The sequence below is a fragment of the Tetrao urogallus genome (assembly GCF_951394365.1).
Source record: "Tetrao urogallus genome assembly, chromosome: 1".
NCBI lineage: Eukaryota > Metazoa > Chordata > Aves > Galliformes > Phasianidae > Tetrao > Tetrao urogallus.
In genome coordinates, this window is record NC_136813.1 from 192,663,193 (window position 1) to 192,678,031 (window position 14,839).

Genomic DNA, 14,839 nt, shown 5'->3' on the forward strand with positions numbered 1-14,839 from the left:
TTGTCCTTTCCCTCAGCATCACTCGCTCATTCCTCTCTAACTTATTGTCTCTGGCCGATGGCAGTAGAGCAGGGAAAATAAAAGATGGTAGGTGGTAAGAAAAATGGAACTGGAATTTTGTCAAAACTGATTTTTATTAACAGAAAATAAACGCTGGTCCAAATGGTAGAATTCCTATGAATGACTGTTCAATAAAATAGAAAATTCTTCTTCTAATTCCGTCTGCTTCCAAGCCTTCAGTTCAAAAAATGAGCCCACAGGGGCTGTTTACTTAGCAGAAGCCCCTTATTCCTAAAGGGGTGCTGTTAAATTTAAGTAGTTAAAAAACAACAAAACCTTGCAGACTCTGCTAGCCCATAAATGTACAATCTTTAAAACAATTTTGTGTAAAATAGAAACCAAAAAACCCGATGTATATAGAGATTAAACTTCACCTATGGATGGCATATTCCTTTTGCACTGTGGAATATCAATTCTCTGAACCTTATCAGATTGTACCAAACTCCACTGCAGCTTTCTCCTGGGCTTCAAGCTGTGAAAAGTCCTGGAAATAGAGGGGGAAGGAGGGACCTTGTGCTGACTTCCATGTAAGAAGAGATTACCAAAGCCAAAATTAGGGTGCTTAGATGCCCCTTGACAGTTGCAAATACAGCGTAGCATCACTGTCTATACTTTGAGGGTTTACAGATTCAAAGTCTTATATCTGGAGATAAAGCTTAAGGTCTCTTGAGCTGTAAACAGAGAGAACAGAGCTGCAGCAGCTCAGAAGGAGTTGATGAAGTTCAAATATGCATTCAGGAAGCCTGTTGGATCCTCCAGCTGGGGGTAGTGGCTGATGTGGTCATCCAGCACCGACACTGTGGACATGGGAAGCATTTTTCTGTTGGAAATGAATGGAGCAAGACTTAAGCACAGGAACTGCAGCAGGCACAGAAAGCCACCAGCTGATGAATGCCTTCTTTCACAGTTGGGATTCTCTCCATAACTTGGATTTTGGCATCAGAAACCCTCCAAGAGCTGCAGCTGACCCCTGTTCTATTTTCTGGAATTAACCACATCAGACAGTTAAGATTTATCATCACATGCACGATAGCTGTGACTAAGAATTGTGACTTTGATGCCTAAAACTGGGAAACAATTTCCAAACTACTGTCCAGCCTGACTGTGTAGATTGGAGGTGAAAAGGAAAACCAACCTATGGAAAGGGAACTGAGACAAAACCCCCCATATAACGAAACCCCAGCTGCATACTGCTGCTCTGTGTCTTACTTGTAAAGCTGGAGAAACTCTGGGTGTGGATTCACAGGGTCCAGGGGCCCGTAGATTAAATGCACTGCAAGAAAGAAGCACAAATTGAACTTCTGTATCCATGGACATCCTTAACCGAGCCAAGGAGGTGACCCACGTGAACCTGCACAGATCCAACTTGAGCCTTGTTATCCTCATCAGCAAGAAGCTCCTTGATGAATGGAAGGAAGCCAGCACCACACTTCAGTGCCTCCAGGGATGGGAGCCTCACTCCAAATGGGGAAAAAAAAAGAAAGTTCCTACTTACGTGGGACAGAGGTGGACATCAAAGCCCCGACCCAGCGGTCTCTGTGCTTCTTCCTCTGGTTTATGTACTGCAAAATACTGAAGAGAAGCCCATTGTTACACAGCCGATGTGTTCAGATCACACCCTACATCTTTTTTGGGGTAAACAGAGATCCCAAAGCCCAACAGAAGCAGCTGGAGACTGAGGATCCTGCATCCTGATGCCTGGCTGAGCGCTGGCAACCTTCAAAAGCGTCAAACTCAAGAGCTCCCGCAGAAAGGCCAAGTGTCGGGTTCTACACTTTGGCCACAACAACCCCATGCAGCGTTACAGGCTTGGGGATGAGTGGCTGGATGAGTGTGAAGAGGAAAGGGACCTGGGGCTGGTGGTTGATGCTCGGCTGAACATGAGCTGACAGCGTGCCCAGGTGGCCAAGAAGGCCAACGGCATCCTGGCCTGCATTAGCAATAGCGTGGCCAGCAGGAGCAGAGAGGTGATCATCCCCCTGTACTCAGCACTGGTGAGGCCGCACCTCGAGTACTGTGTTCAGTTTTGGGCTCCTCACTACAAGAAAGACATTGAGGCCCTGGAGTGTGTCCAGAGAAGGGCAACGAAACTGGTGAGGGGTCTGGAGCACAAGTCTTATGAGGAGCGGCTGAGGGAGCTGGGATTGTTCAGTCTGGAGAAGAGGAGGCTTAGGGCAGACCTCATTGCACTCTACAACTTCCTGAAGGGAGGTTGTGGTGCAAAAGGGTCTGGCCTCTTCTCCCAGGCAAATAGTAGGACCTGAGGAAACGGCCAGAAGTTATACCAGAGGAGGTTTAGGTTGGACATTAGGAGAAACTTTTTCTCTCAAAGGGTGGTCAGGCACTGCAATGGCCTGCCCAGGGAGGTGGTGGAGTTGCCGTCCCTGGTGGTGTTCAAGAGGCGCCTGGATGAGGAGCTACAAGAGATGGTTTAGTAGCTTGTGGCACTGATAGGAATGGGAGGGTGGTTGGACTGGATGATCTTGCAGATCGTTTCCAACCTTGTGATTCTGTGATTCTGTGAAATCCCAGCGGCCTACCTGTCCACGACGAGATTGCCGTCGTTGGTCCTCACCGCCGTCCACATGTCCCAGTACTCTGCCTGTGAGGGCTGCGTGTATGGCCCAAAGACTGCTCCAAGCCTGAAAAGAATCCAGAGCACAAAAAGGGTCAGCGCTCCTCCGTTATGCTGTGAAGCACGTGGGTGCCAGCAAACCCTACTGCTCATCCCCCCAAACACGCTTCGCATTCGGCCCGAAGGCCTTTTGGAAATCAAAGAAATGAGCAACATCTGGTGAAAATACAAACCTGATCCTATACCCCATAAAGGGTGGTTTAGAGGTTTTATTGCAATTCCATCCTCATAGGAGAGAAGGATTCCAGCAAAATAAACCACTTTTCCAACCTCAGTTTGATTATACAAATTCAGGAGCAAACCTCTGCTTGGACAGTGCCTGGGATTTATATTTCTTTACCAAATACCCTTCTCCACATCCCCCACCCATGGATGGAACCCACCATCGCAGAGCCCAACTCACCCTCTGGAGAAGAAGAAGAAGTTCATCAGCCTCGTGATGATGGGGGACAGCAAGCCCCCATCCTTGAGAACCTGGGGCAGAAAGAAAAAGCAGGTGGCACCACTGCAGGGCACAGATGGGTGATTCTGGTGTGCTTTTCCCACAGGCTCACCTTCTGTATGAATCTGGGGTAGTACGTTTCGGGGAAGATTCCTGGAAGGATCATAGAGAACAGAGGTGTAATACTGTAATTGTTTTGTTCTGCATTCCCCAGTCTTTCAGCAATCTTAGTAAAAACCTGAGCCGAAGGACCTCTAAAATCTGACCCTACCACCCATCCTGATGTGCTGGGCAAACCTCACCTCCGTTGGACAAGCAGAGGCTGTTGATCAGGATGCTGCCAGTTTTATTGTGCTCATACCTGGAAACAGAAGGGGAGATGGAGAAACACCCTCTGCAAGCTGGGGGGCATCTCTAAGAAAGCCCTTCCAACCCAACATCCCACGATTCTACGACCTCTAACATCCTTTCCAACCCAACATCCCACGATTCTACGATCTCTAACATCCTTTCCAACCCAACATCCCATGATTCCATGATCTCTAACATGCTTTCCAACCCAACATCCCACGATTCCATGATCTCTAACATCCTTTCCAACCCAACATCCCATGATTCCATGATCTCTAACATGCTTTCCAACCCAACATCCCACAATTCTACGATCTCTAACATGCTTTCCAACCCAACATCCCACAATTCTACGATCTCTAACATCCTTTCCAACCCAACATCCCACGATTCTACGATCTCTAACATCCTTTCCAACCCAACATCCCATGATTCCATGATCTCTAACATGCTTTCCAACCCAACATCCCACGATTCCATGATCTCTAACATCCTTTCCAACCCAACATCCCATGATTCCATGATCTCTAACATCCTTTCCAACCCAACATCCCACAATTCTACGATCTCTAACATCCTTTCCAACCCAACATCCCACGATTCTACGATCTCTAACATCCTTTCCAACCCAACATCCCATGATTCCATGATCTCTAACATGCTTTCCAACCCAACATCCCACGATTCCATGATCTCTAACATCCTTTCCAACCCAACATCCCATGATTCCATGATCTCTAACATCCTTTCCAACCCAACCTCCCACGATTCTACGATGTCTAACGTCCCTTCCAACCCAACCTCCCACGACTCTACGGCCTCTAAGGTCCCTTCGAAAACAACTATTTGATTCTATGAACGTGGAGCAGCCAGCCCAGCAACCTGTGGAGCAGCTCCTGTGCAACCGTATCCCCATAATCGTGGGACAGGAGGTTTATCCTCTGGTGGTGGAGGCCGAGGTGACGGACCAGCCGCTCGACGATGCTGGCTTGCTCAAAGATGGAGTAGTGGTGGGGTCTCTGCCAAGGAAAGCAGAATCACCGTGAGAGCATGTGAACCCACAGACACTTCAAAATAAAGAGCCTGATGGAGATGTCCCCGTAATCATTCTCCATGTGCCCTAGAGGACATCACACCCAAGAAAGGGTGGTGCGTTGACTGAACCCATCTCCGCTATCAACCTTATTTATCCCTTCTGCTATTAGAATGTCTCTTTTTTTTTTTTCAGAACGGGGGAAGAAATTGGGATGTGAAACCCAAATGAACACCAATTCCCAAACCCCCAATAGCTCCTCTTTCTAGGCTTACGTACAGGCTTGTCGCTGAACCCGAACCCTACAAAATCCAGAGCAATCACCCGGTGGAAGCGTTGGGTCAGTCCTTCCCATATCTGCAAGGAAGAAAAAAATGTAGGAAAATAGGAGTTTTGCCAGGAGGGAGGAATCCCAGCGGGGTGTCCCCATGTTCTCACCTTGCTCCAGTCATAGCTGGAGGTTGGGAAGCCATGCAGGAGGACGACAATGTCGGAGCTGCCCACAGCACCAGTGGAATCTGTGGAGGGAATGGAAGGACCTCAAGATGCGGCACCACCAAAACAAAAGGATTTTAGCCCAAATATCGCCCGCAACCCAATTTCCTGGTGGCCATGGGGGTGTCCTTACCTCTGTAGAAGATGCTTTGGTGTTTGTAGGTGAAGAAAGCTCCAGAGGCCTTCCAGGAGAGCAGCGCTGGGGAGAGCCGTGGGGGTGGGATGTGTAGGTACACGGCCAGGAGTGGGACGCTGAGCAGCCCCACCTGCACCCACCACTCCTTCATCCTGCAGGAGGTGGGATAGCTCGTCCCTATAACTTCATCCCCACAAATGGCCATCCACCCCATATCCCACCATCCCTATAACCTCATGTCCCCACAACCTCACATCCCCATAACCTCCCCCAGTGTCCCCATAACCTCACATCCCCATAACCACCCCCAAAATGCCTGTAATCTTGCATCCCCATAACCTCCCCCAAAGTCCCCATAACCTCACATCCCCATAACCTTCCTAATGTCCCCATAACCCTCCCCCATGTCCTCCTTCCCATTCCCCATAACACTCCCCCATCTCCATTCCCCAAGTCCCCATAACCATACCCCGTAACCCTCTCCATGTCCCCACAGCCCGCCCATTCCCATATCCCAATAAAGCCCACCCCCAATCCCAATAAAGCCCATAACCCTCCCTACGTCCCCATAACCCTTTCCATTCCCATAAACCATCCTCATCCCAATAACCACCCCTTGTTCTCATAACTCCTCTATGTCCCTATGACCTCTCAGGCCTTATAACCTGACTCCCATAAACACCAGTTCCCTCCCCATAATCTCCTAATCTCCCCATAACCTCACATTCCCATAACCCTTCCCATGCCCGTGCCCCCATAACCATTCCCTATGCTCTCAAAACGTACCTACATCCCTGCAACACCCCGTGTCCCCATAACCCTTCCCATATCCCCACAACACCCAACTCATAATCCTCCCCGTGGCTCCATAACCCACCCTGTGACCACATGACCTTCCCTGTGTCCCCATAACCTCCCCACAGCCCCCACCACCCCCCCTACGTCCCCATAACCCTCCCCACGTCCCCGCACACCTCACCCCTCCAAGCTCCACCTCTTCACCACTAAGCCCCGCCTGTTCCACGCGCAAGCCACGCCCCCCACATCTAGCCACGCCCCCTCCCCCCACTCTCTCCATTCTCCTGATTGGCGGAGGCCACGCCCCTGGCGGCGGTGGGCGTGGCCTCAGGCCGGGCGCTCCCTCACCCGCTTTCAGGTGCGCGGCTCCCACGCCGCCATTCCATCTCGTGGGCAGGGCCTCCTGCGCATGCGCATGTCCCTCAGTCTGGCCACGCCCTCCCCGTGCCCGGCGTCTCTCCGTTGCTTGGCAACGGCAGAACGCCGTCAGGTCGCCGAACGTTTCTACGCCTCTTGTGATTGGCTGAAAGGGGAACGGGCGGCCAATCGGGGCGGGGATTGTTGCGTGGTGGGGGCAGACAGAGCCGGACGGCGGGAGGCGGCGGAGCGTGTGAAGCGTGGTGAGACGATGTCGAGCAGGAGGAGCGTCGGTGACCCGGAGGTGGGCGGGAAGGGGACGGTACGGGCAAGGGAGGAACGTGGGGGGATGGCCAGAGGTAGAGAGGTGGGGGTCCCAGAGGAGGAGGCCTTGAAGTGAAGGCCGTGAGGGTAAAGGGTTGGGGGGGGCCTTGGGGTGAATAGTGGGGGGGGGCTGAGAGCAGAGGAGAGGAGAGGTTCTGTGTGGGGAATTATTAGGATAAAAATTATTAGGATAAAAATTAGGATTTGGGGTGTGCTTGGAGTATGGGGGTGTGATGTAGGGCTGGGGGGATGTTATGGAGGGGTGAAGTTGGGCTTGGGAGCCCTTTTGGTGCTTTGGTGCCCTTTTGCGAGCCTGGTTGTCGACAGTCAGAGGGCGTTGCGGGGCTGTTCTCTGCTCTTTGTGCTCTTAGAGTCGTCCCCGTGTCCCCATCCTTTCCTCTTTCCTGCGTTGATTCCTCCCCTCTCATCCCACAGTACTTAACCAGGCGCATCCCTCAGAACCCCCGGTACCAACACATCAAAACCCGCCTCGATACCGGTGAGTGGCACCGTCAGTGGGGCTGAAAACTGCCCAGCAGAGGGGAGGGGAATAACAGCAATAGTTATGCTGAGCATCTCAGCTGCTTTACCCCAATCCTGCGCAGCAGGGTCAGAGCTCACGTCGTAATTTGGATCCTTGTGATAGTTGCCTTGTTATTCATCAGTCAGGTTCTGATCTGTGCACTCCCACAGAAGTTACCGAGCTTGGAGTCGCTACGTGTTGGCCTTTCTTCTATAAGTTAATATATGACAAAAGTATAATTCAGTCATTATTTGCTCAGAAGGGTCCCTTTTGAGCTTTTTGTACAGTTAAAGTGATTGGATTTTACCTGTTTGCAGTGGTACCCCAAGGCAGTGTGGGGATAAGGACAGTGTAACCACAGCTGCAGGTGATGGCCTCCTGAAGGCCATGGTGTTGTCCTCTGAAATCTCACCAGAACTGCTTTCTAGCAGAGAGGGATTGGTGTGGAAGTTGTATTTGGTGCCCCACGCTGAAAATCCCATAAAATAAAGCAGTTAAATGCATTCTGCAGAGGGATTTCCTTAGCACTGTGAGTGCACACCAAAGGTCTGAGCTCTTTTAGTTGTGACCATTGCCTGTGAGCTCCTGCATCCCCTACAGGGGCTTTTTACACCCTGCCTGTAGGTGCAGCAAAGCTTCAGCACGGCCATCCCTTCCTTCTGAAAGTTATTTAAGCCGTGATGAAAAGCACTGATTTGTAACAAGCGGTTTGGTTGCTGTTGTTGCAGGATGCAGTCTGACAAAATACATTGAGAAGCTGGAGGAAATCAAAAGAAGTGAGTACCTGGAGTGGGGCAGGATGTAACTGTGTGGGTTAGTTCCAAACTGAAGGAGCTCTGAGCAGCAGTGCTGAGCCCTCTTCTTGCTCAGAGATCTTCTCTCTGGCAGTGCCCACAGGAAGAAACTCCATAAACACATAGCAGCAGCATGAAGAAATACCCCAGTTCTCCTACTTTGCTTCTCTCGTGAGCACCTTCCACTTTTTCGTGCCTCTTGACTGCTTTTTTGGGGCTATAATTGGTGATTTAGGTTGGACCTAACAGCACTGAGGCTTTGGGCTGTTGGAAGCACAGCTGATCCCATCCTTTGCTCTGTGCTCCCACCGAAAAGGAGCTTGTTGAAATTCATGCTGATAAAGCTGAGCTTTTCCTGCTTTCTTTCCAGCCATTGTCAGCACTATTTTCACGCAGAGCCAGCAAAGCTATTAAACCCCTGAGCCCCCACAATTAAAGAGGATTAATTAGGATTTTCAATCTTCGGTCTTCGTTCTTGGTGCAGCACAGTGAGGTGGCAGTGCTCAGTGTGTGAGGGAGGTCACTAACGTGGCACGTAAACGTGGTTGTGTTTGGCTTCATGCAAAAAGCCCCTTTGTTGCTGTTTGTTTGCAACGCACCGCAGATCTTCTGGGAAAGCCAAGAGAGAAACACCCTTATTTTCCAAAATCCTGTGTGGACAGACTAAGATTTCAGTCCCAAACACTGCGCTGCCATCGCTTTTATCAGCTCTGAGAATCTTGTTGTGTCAGTGTAGCTGGTTTTCAATCTCTCCTGTGAATCTGATTTCTCCTCGGGTAGAAATCCTTTTGTTTCTGGTCCTGGGCTCCGGCAGGAACTTTCCCATTGTGTTTACCCTGAATGGGCACCTTGTGTTCCCAGGCAGTTCAGAAACACCTCTCCCTTGATTTCTCATGGATAGATGACACCGTTTGGGTCTGACTCTGAATGCGTAGCACAGCGAACTCTCTGTCTCTGTGTAATGTGAGAGAGTGGGGCTTTATACCCCGAGCCTGCAGTGGAATCAAAAATAAGATAGCTGGGAGCGTGATCATTGTCCTTTGGAGCAGCGACTTGAGGAGAGACGCCACGTCTCTTCCCTTCTCTGTGCTCCAGCACTGGAGGAACTTTTCCACACCCCGCAGAGCGTTTGCATCCCGAAGCACAATGTCAGAAAATCCAAACGGAGCTCCCAGGGCAGAACCAGGTACGTAGCATTGCTTTTGTGGGCAGGAGCAGCTCTTCTTCTGCGCTCTTTGGTGATGGCTGAGGTCCTTCTTCAGGCGTTCAGCTGTTTGTTCCAGGTCTGGCTTTGTGCTGGCGACTGTTGGGTGCTAAAGAGCTGGGCTATAAAAGCTTATTCAGGGGTAAAGATTCCTTAACTGAGACTGGCAGAAAGCCTCCAGTTTTGCACAGTGGTTGCAATTAAAGCACTGCTGTCACATACACGTGTGACACCGTAAGCTTTGCTGCTTTTAGTTCTCCTAAACCAAAATCACTTCTTGTTCTTCTCATGACCTGGGTTTTGTGCTGGGCAGGTGCTGCCTGAGAGAGAATCACTGCTGTTGTCTCATAGTTACAGAGCTGATGCTTGAAACCAAAGAATCCTCCAGGAGCTCTGAGCATCTCTTTCAGCTCTTTGACTTTCTGAAACCTGTTGGTGTCTGTTTGCTGGCAATGAATCAGCCTGCTGCTGCAGGAATGGGATGGGAATCTCACACAGAGTGCTCCCATAAGGGGAGCGTGGCAGTTGTTCCTCATACAGCAGTTACAGGGATGAGGATTGGAGCCCTCCTCCCCCATCTCCCTGCTGCTTATTGAGGGAAGTTCAGCAGATGGTGGGATTTAGAGCTGCTTAACTGGATTGGATGAAGGCTCTGTGCTGCATTATTAGCTCCTCTTAGTCAGAGAGAAGCCATCCAGGTGTATCCCCAGCAGTTATTGAAGATACTGAAGAAAAATGCAAAGGATTTTACTTGTTTCCAAATGGGAATCTGTGATGTGAAGGGTAGAGCCTCACAAGCAAGGAGGAAGGGGAAGGAGGAGCATTCAAAGCACTCAGGCTTCCATCCCTGTCACCTCTGAGCTCCATCATCTCTGCTCTGCTTGCTTGCCAGTTGTTCCAATGGGGTTTTTCTCATCCTCTAAGCTTTGTCTTCAGGCTTAGGATTTAATTAGCCCCATCTCTCTATGGCAATTATGTCTGCTTTGAGCTGGCATCTGCAGCAGTTTGTTCCGTTCCCTGCCTTACACCCCTCGTGTTGGTTGCTCACTTTGTGTTAAATTCCAGTTCCTGTGATTTATTGAGAAGACCTGGAGTGTCTCAAACAGTCAGATTGAAGCAGGCATCTAATGTTAGAGCTCAGTGTTTCCAAAAAACCTTAGAGCATGGTGTAGCTCAGCCTCGTTCTGCAGGGATCTGCAAAGTAACTGAGGCCATGCCTTGCCCTGCGATGTGCAAGGGCTGGGAATGGGTTTGAGATGTGTTGAACCTCTTCTGTTCTGTTTTTGAAGATTACAGGTACAGAAAGGACGAGCTGTTCAAAAGGCTGAAAGTGACAACTTTTGCCCAATTGGTAAGTGTGGATCTTCTCTGTCCTGCTCACTGTCCTTGCTTCACCCACAGCCTTCCCTGTGGTTACGTAGCCTCAGACAATGGGTAATTCTTTTCTCATGGGGCTCTTCTACAGCTTCTTTCCCTGCTTTGTCCTGAAGCAGAGTGTTCTTCCTTTTTGATACGATTTTTGTTTAATAAATGGCTCTAGCACTGCGAATCCCTCTCAAATATACATCTATATTTGATCCCTAAGCGCAGTGGAAAGTATGCTGGGTTAAAGATATGTTGGCTTGAGGATTATTTTTCCTTAAGGTGATCCCTGCTGTCTTTCACTGATAGCTGTGTATGTGTATCAAGGCTTTGTGGCTTGCTTTTGTTCCCTGCAGGTCGTTCAGGTTGCTTCTCTGTCTGATGAAACCTTAGAAGTGACGAACGAGGAGATTCACAGACTGGAAGGTAACAATATTTATTGTGAGCACAAAGAAATGGAGCTGTAGATCGCTGTCATACCTTGAACTGCGCCCTAGCAGGCATAGCAAGCCCTTAACCAGGGGAAAATAACCCCTCCTGCAGCCATTCTGCTCTGGGATGCATAACTCCTAAAGCAGAAATGCTCTCAAGAAGGAAAGTCATCACACTGAGAAGTTCTGGCACAGTAACTCTATATAACGAACAGCAAGAGTGAGATGAGCTGTCACATTTCTGCTCAATTCCTGAGAAGGAGATCTTCAGCTTTCAGAAATCACGTGGCTCTTTCTCCTTTTTGACGTGGGGCTCTCAGTAAATCATCCTTGTCAGAGAATGAGGATGTGGCCGTTGCTGAGATGCGCTTTCTTTCATCAAATAGAGCCTGGGATCAAAACCTGCTCATCCATTTCCTGCAACACTTTAATCTTTCTGCCCCGCTCTCTCCCCAGATGGCAATTCTGCTGCTTCAGATGCCGAGCTCACAGCGGGGACAAATGGCCAAGGGAGCCCCAATGGGACACCCCCCAGCCCTGTCCTGTTCATAAACAGCACCGGAGGTGGAGAATCGTATCGGTCCACGCTGCAGAGGTGCCTGATAACAACACAAAACCCCCTTTTTCTCGTGGCAGATAACTGTTTTCTTACCAGCTGTTAAAACATAAATGAGGTGTCAGGAAAACTGGGAGGGGGAAAAAGCAGCTTTTCGTGGGTTAAGAGAAGTGTTCAGAGGGAGCACTGGCAGCGTAACGTCTGCTTTCCTCTTGCAGTCTGATCAGTGGTGTCGGTGAATTGGACATAGAAAAGGACACTCCTAAGAAAGCAGACACCCAGGCAAAGGATACTCCTTATCCTGACTGCCCCTTCCTGCTGTTGGATGTACGAGACCGCGATGCTTACGACCAGTGTCACATAATTGGAGGTGAGGAGCCTGGAATCCCAGCCTGCTGTCGGCTGAAGGCTTGCGTGTTGTTCTGGGGGGCTTTGCTTGGATGCTCTCTGCACTCGTCCACACATCCGTCCTCCCTGGCAAGGGATGAGGGAATGGGGCTGATATTAATCCCTTATTCACCGAGTTTCCAATCTGGTTTTTGTATCTATTACTCTTACAACCCTGTGTCAGCTGTGTTGCAGGTTGTGATGTTGGTGTTCAGCCACCGTCTGATTTCTTTTTTTCTTTTTTTTCTTTCCTTCCTCTGCAGCTTATTCTTATCCTATTACAATGCTGTCTAGAGCCATGAATCCATATACAAACAGTATTCTGGAATATGTATCCTTTATATACGTAGTGTGGAATCAACAGCAATGAGAAAAACCAACTGGTAACACGTTGGCAAAGGGCTTCTAAAACCAATTCCAAAAGCAATTCTTCTGACCAGGACAATGTTTAGCCACCAAAATCCTGGGATTTCAAGGAGGGTGGGAGGGAAACTCCTCTCTGCAGGCTTTGATTACTTGGTGGGGCTCTGCTGCAGCCTTCAGATGCTGAGTTCTAGTTCCTTAAAGCAGAAACCAAGAGGTTTCAGTGGGAGCTGTGTGAATCTGGTGTTTCCTGGGATTGGACTTGCCTTCAAGCAGCCACAGTTGTATCCCTTGGGCAGCTGTCTCGCTGTTGCTCGATCACTGGGCTTCAAATCCAATCCTTTGGCTTCCTCCCAGCACCTTGATGAGGATTGTCTTTTCTCAGGAGGACAAAAAGAGGATTATTAGCTGGGATTAGGCTGATCATTTCCCAAGTTGTTAGTGTGGGAGGGCCGCAGGGGAGAGGGGAGGTTGTCAACAAATTGTTTCTGACTGGTAGTTGCTAACCAGTCTTTGGATCAGTGGTGAGATATATGCTCACAGAGGGAATCAGGCTGTGCCCTTCCAGTGCCTGGCAAGCTTCAGCTGCTGAGAAATCAGATTTAGAAACACTGAGGGGAAGGCTTTCCTACCCAATAGTTGGAAATCACACAGGGAGTTTATCTCCAGCTTCATTCTGAAGCGTATTAGGTCTCAATCAGCAGTTGGACAGGATCATCTTGGAGTTCTCTTCCAACCTTGGTCTATGATTCTATGCTTTTAAGTCCCCTCAAACTGACAAATACACCCTTAGCTCTTCCACCCATCAGAAAAATGCCCATGGAAAGATTATAATTTTGTACGACGACGACGAACGGCTCGCCAGCCAGGCTGCCACCACCATGTGTGAGAGGGGCTTTGAGAACTTGTTCATGTTGTCTGGAGGTCAGTGGGGGACGGGCAGGACAGTGGGGGGAGTGGGCTCAGTATATCCCAAATGGGCTCCAGTGGGTTTTGGGTGAGCTGGAGGTGGGAAAGGGATGGTCGGATTCCGTCCTGTGATGGCGAAATCGCTGCTCCCACGTTGGATGGTGGTCATTAACAACACGTGGGCTGTACATCTCCAGGGCTGAAGGTGCTTGCACAGAAGGTCCCAGAAGGACTCGTCACTGGCTCGCTCCCCATCTCCTGCCAGGTGGCAGCTCCCCCAGGGTCTGCCCGAAGAAAGGCTGTTCCCAAAGTGCCACCCGCACGTGCTGAGAGCAAATGGAGGTACTCAGCAGAAGATCTGCAGAAGATTAAGTACTACCTCGAAGAGGAGCAGCTTCCTTCAGACACTGCCAGTAAGAATCCAAGAGAGATGCCACGCAGCTTTCTCCTGCTTTGCTGTATTCTTGCAGTGAGATGGCTGGGAAAGGGGAGAGGTTTATTTCCAAACTGTGCTATTCCCAAAGAACTGGAATCTTGTATGGCTGCACGATCCTGGTTCTGCTGGGGCAGGCGTGCACCGTGCTGCCCGCTGTATTTGAATGCCTTTAGGTTTTCTTGGTGGTGAGCTGGTTTTGCAAGTTCTTAAGAACAAAAGAAGTCTGATTGAAACTGTCCAGGAATTACTGAAGAGTCTATAAGATTAGAGTTAGGACAGTGACGAGGGGCAGCAAACCATTGGTACGTCATCGTTCTCCATCCCGCAGCTTCAACTTGTGTTTCCACTCCTTTTCCTTCAGGTCGCCTTAGCCGTGGCTCTTCAGGACGTGATTCCAAAGCAACGACAGCACGGAGCAGCCCCAGCCTCCCCAGCACGGCAGGATCCCGCGTGCTCAGCAGGAGCAGCTTCCAGAACAGGCCGTGGAAATAAGCAGCCGTCTCTCCTTCCACTGAATAAATGAGAGTCCAGGTTCTGGGAACGCTGAGCAGTGCAGCCCTGTTTGTCATTTTAGGAATCCGCTGTGGAAAGCGGTGGTGATGTATGAAATGGCAGCTTGGATAAGGCTGGGGAGATGGAAGGGTTGATGTGACATCTTGTAGGAGCAGCGTCACGTTGGTGAAGTGACCTTCAGGACAGGGGAGGGGGGAAAACTGGTAGTGAAGCCTGTAACCAAGTAGCAATGGATCTGTAAGACCTGCAGTTCAGACTGAGGAATTGTGTCTGGAGCAAACATTCCTCTGTGCCCGGCTCAAAGCTGCAGGCTCTGTGCTAACGGTGAAAGGAAACGGGTCAGAAAATTGTGAGCAGGAACCGTGGTGTTTTGTGGCAGGGATGGATATTGAGCAAATTGCCAAAATGGTGGAGAGGATTCCGTCACTCTCTTGTGTTTATTTATTAAGTGTTTGTAATAAAGATGTTTTGGGAAATAACGACCGGCGTGGCGCAGAGGCGTAATAGCTGTCTTTAATTATGGATGATTTATGAGATGGCTCTGTTTTTCTGGAGGTGAGTCAGGGGGATTGAAGTTTATTCCTATGTATATCCTTCCCAACGTGTTTTGGAGTGGGTTTGTTTGAGATGAGGGTGGCTGAAGGGGGGGATATCTTCTTCTTTCATCAGAGTCCTGAAAATAACACTAAAAGTGAATCTGGTAACTGAACAGGATGTGGAGATTTCATGA

The 14,839-nt window shown here is 49.6% G+C and overlaps 2 protein-coding genes across 3 annotated transcripts; one reads left to right on the plus strand and one right to left on the minus strand.

Moving 5' to 3' along the window:
* Positions 1 to 762: 762 nt before the first annotated feature.
* MEST (mesoderm specific transcript) lies at positions 763 to 5,303 on the minus strand (the record flags this gene model as incomplete). Of its 2 annotated transcripts, XM_079544546.1 has the most annotated exons (11): positions 763 to 880; positions 1,270 to 1,333; positions 1,556 to 1,632; positions 2,601 to 2,702; positions 3,099 to 3,169; positions 3,250 to 3,290; positions 3,440 to 3,498; positions 4,371 to 4,507; positions 4,801 to 4,878; positions 4,960 to 5,039; positions 5,150 to 5,303. In XM_079544546.1, the coding sequence occupies 11 exons, from the start codon at positions 5,301 to 5,303 to the stop codon at positions 763 to 765; spliced, it is 981 nt and encodes a 326-aa protein (XP_079400672.1). The 2 variants fall into 2 exon arrangements, with proteins under 2 accessions (XP_079400672.1, XP_079400673.1); XM_079544547.1 differs by lacking the exon at positions 2,601 to 2,702.
* A 1,275-nt stretch (positions 5,304 to 6,578) lies between these two features.
* On the plus strand, positions 6,579 to 14,088 carry CEP41 (centrosomal protein 41; the record flags this gene model as incomplete). Its single annotated transcript, XM_079539157.1, has 11 exons — positions 6,579 to 6,611; positions 7,067 to 7,130; positions 7,883 to 7,930; positions 10,442 to 10,503; positions 10,871 to 10,940; positions 11,402 to 11,540; positions 11,720 to 11,871; positions 12,152 to 12,219; positions 13,061 to 13,175; positions 13,358 to 13,573; positions 13,958 to 14,088. 11 exons carry the CDS (start codon positions 6,579 to 6,581, stop codon positions 14,086 to 14,088), a joined length of 1,098 nt encoding a protein of 365 aa, XP_079395283.1.
* Positions 14,089 to 14,839: the final 751 nt, after the last annotated feature.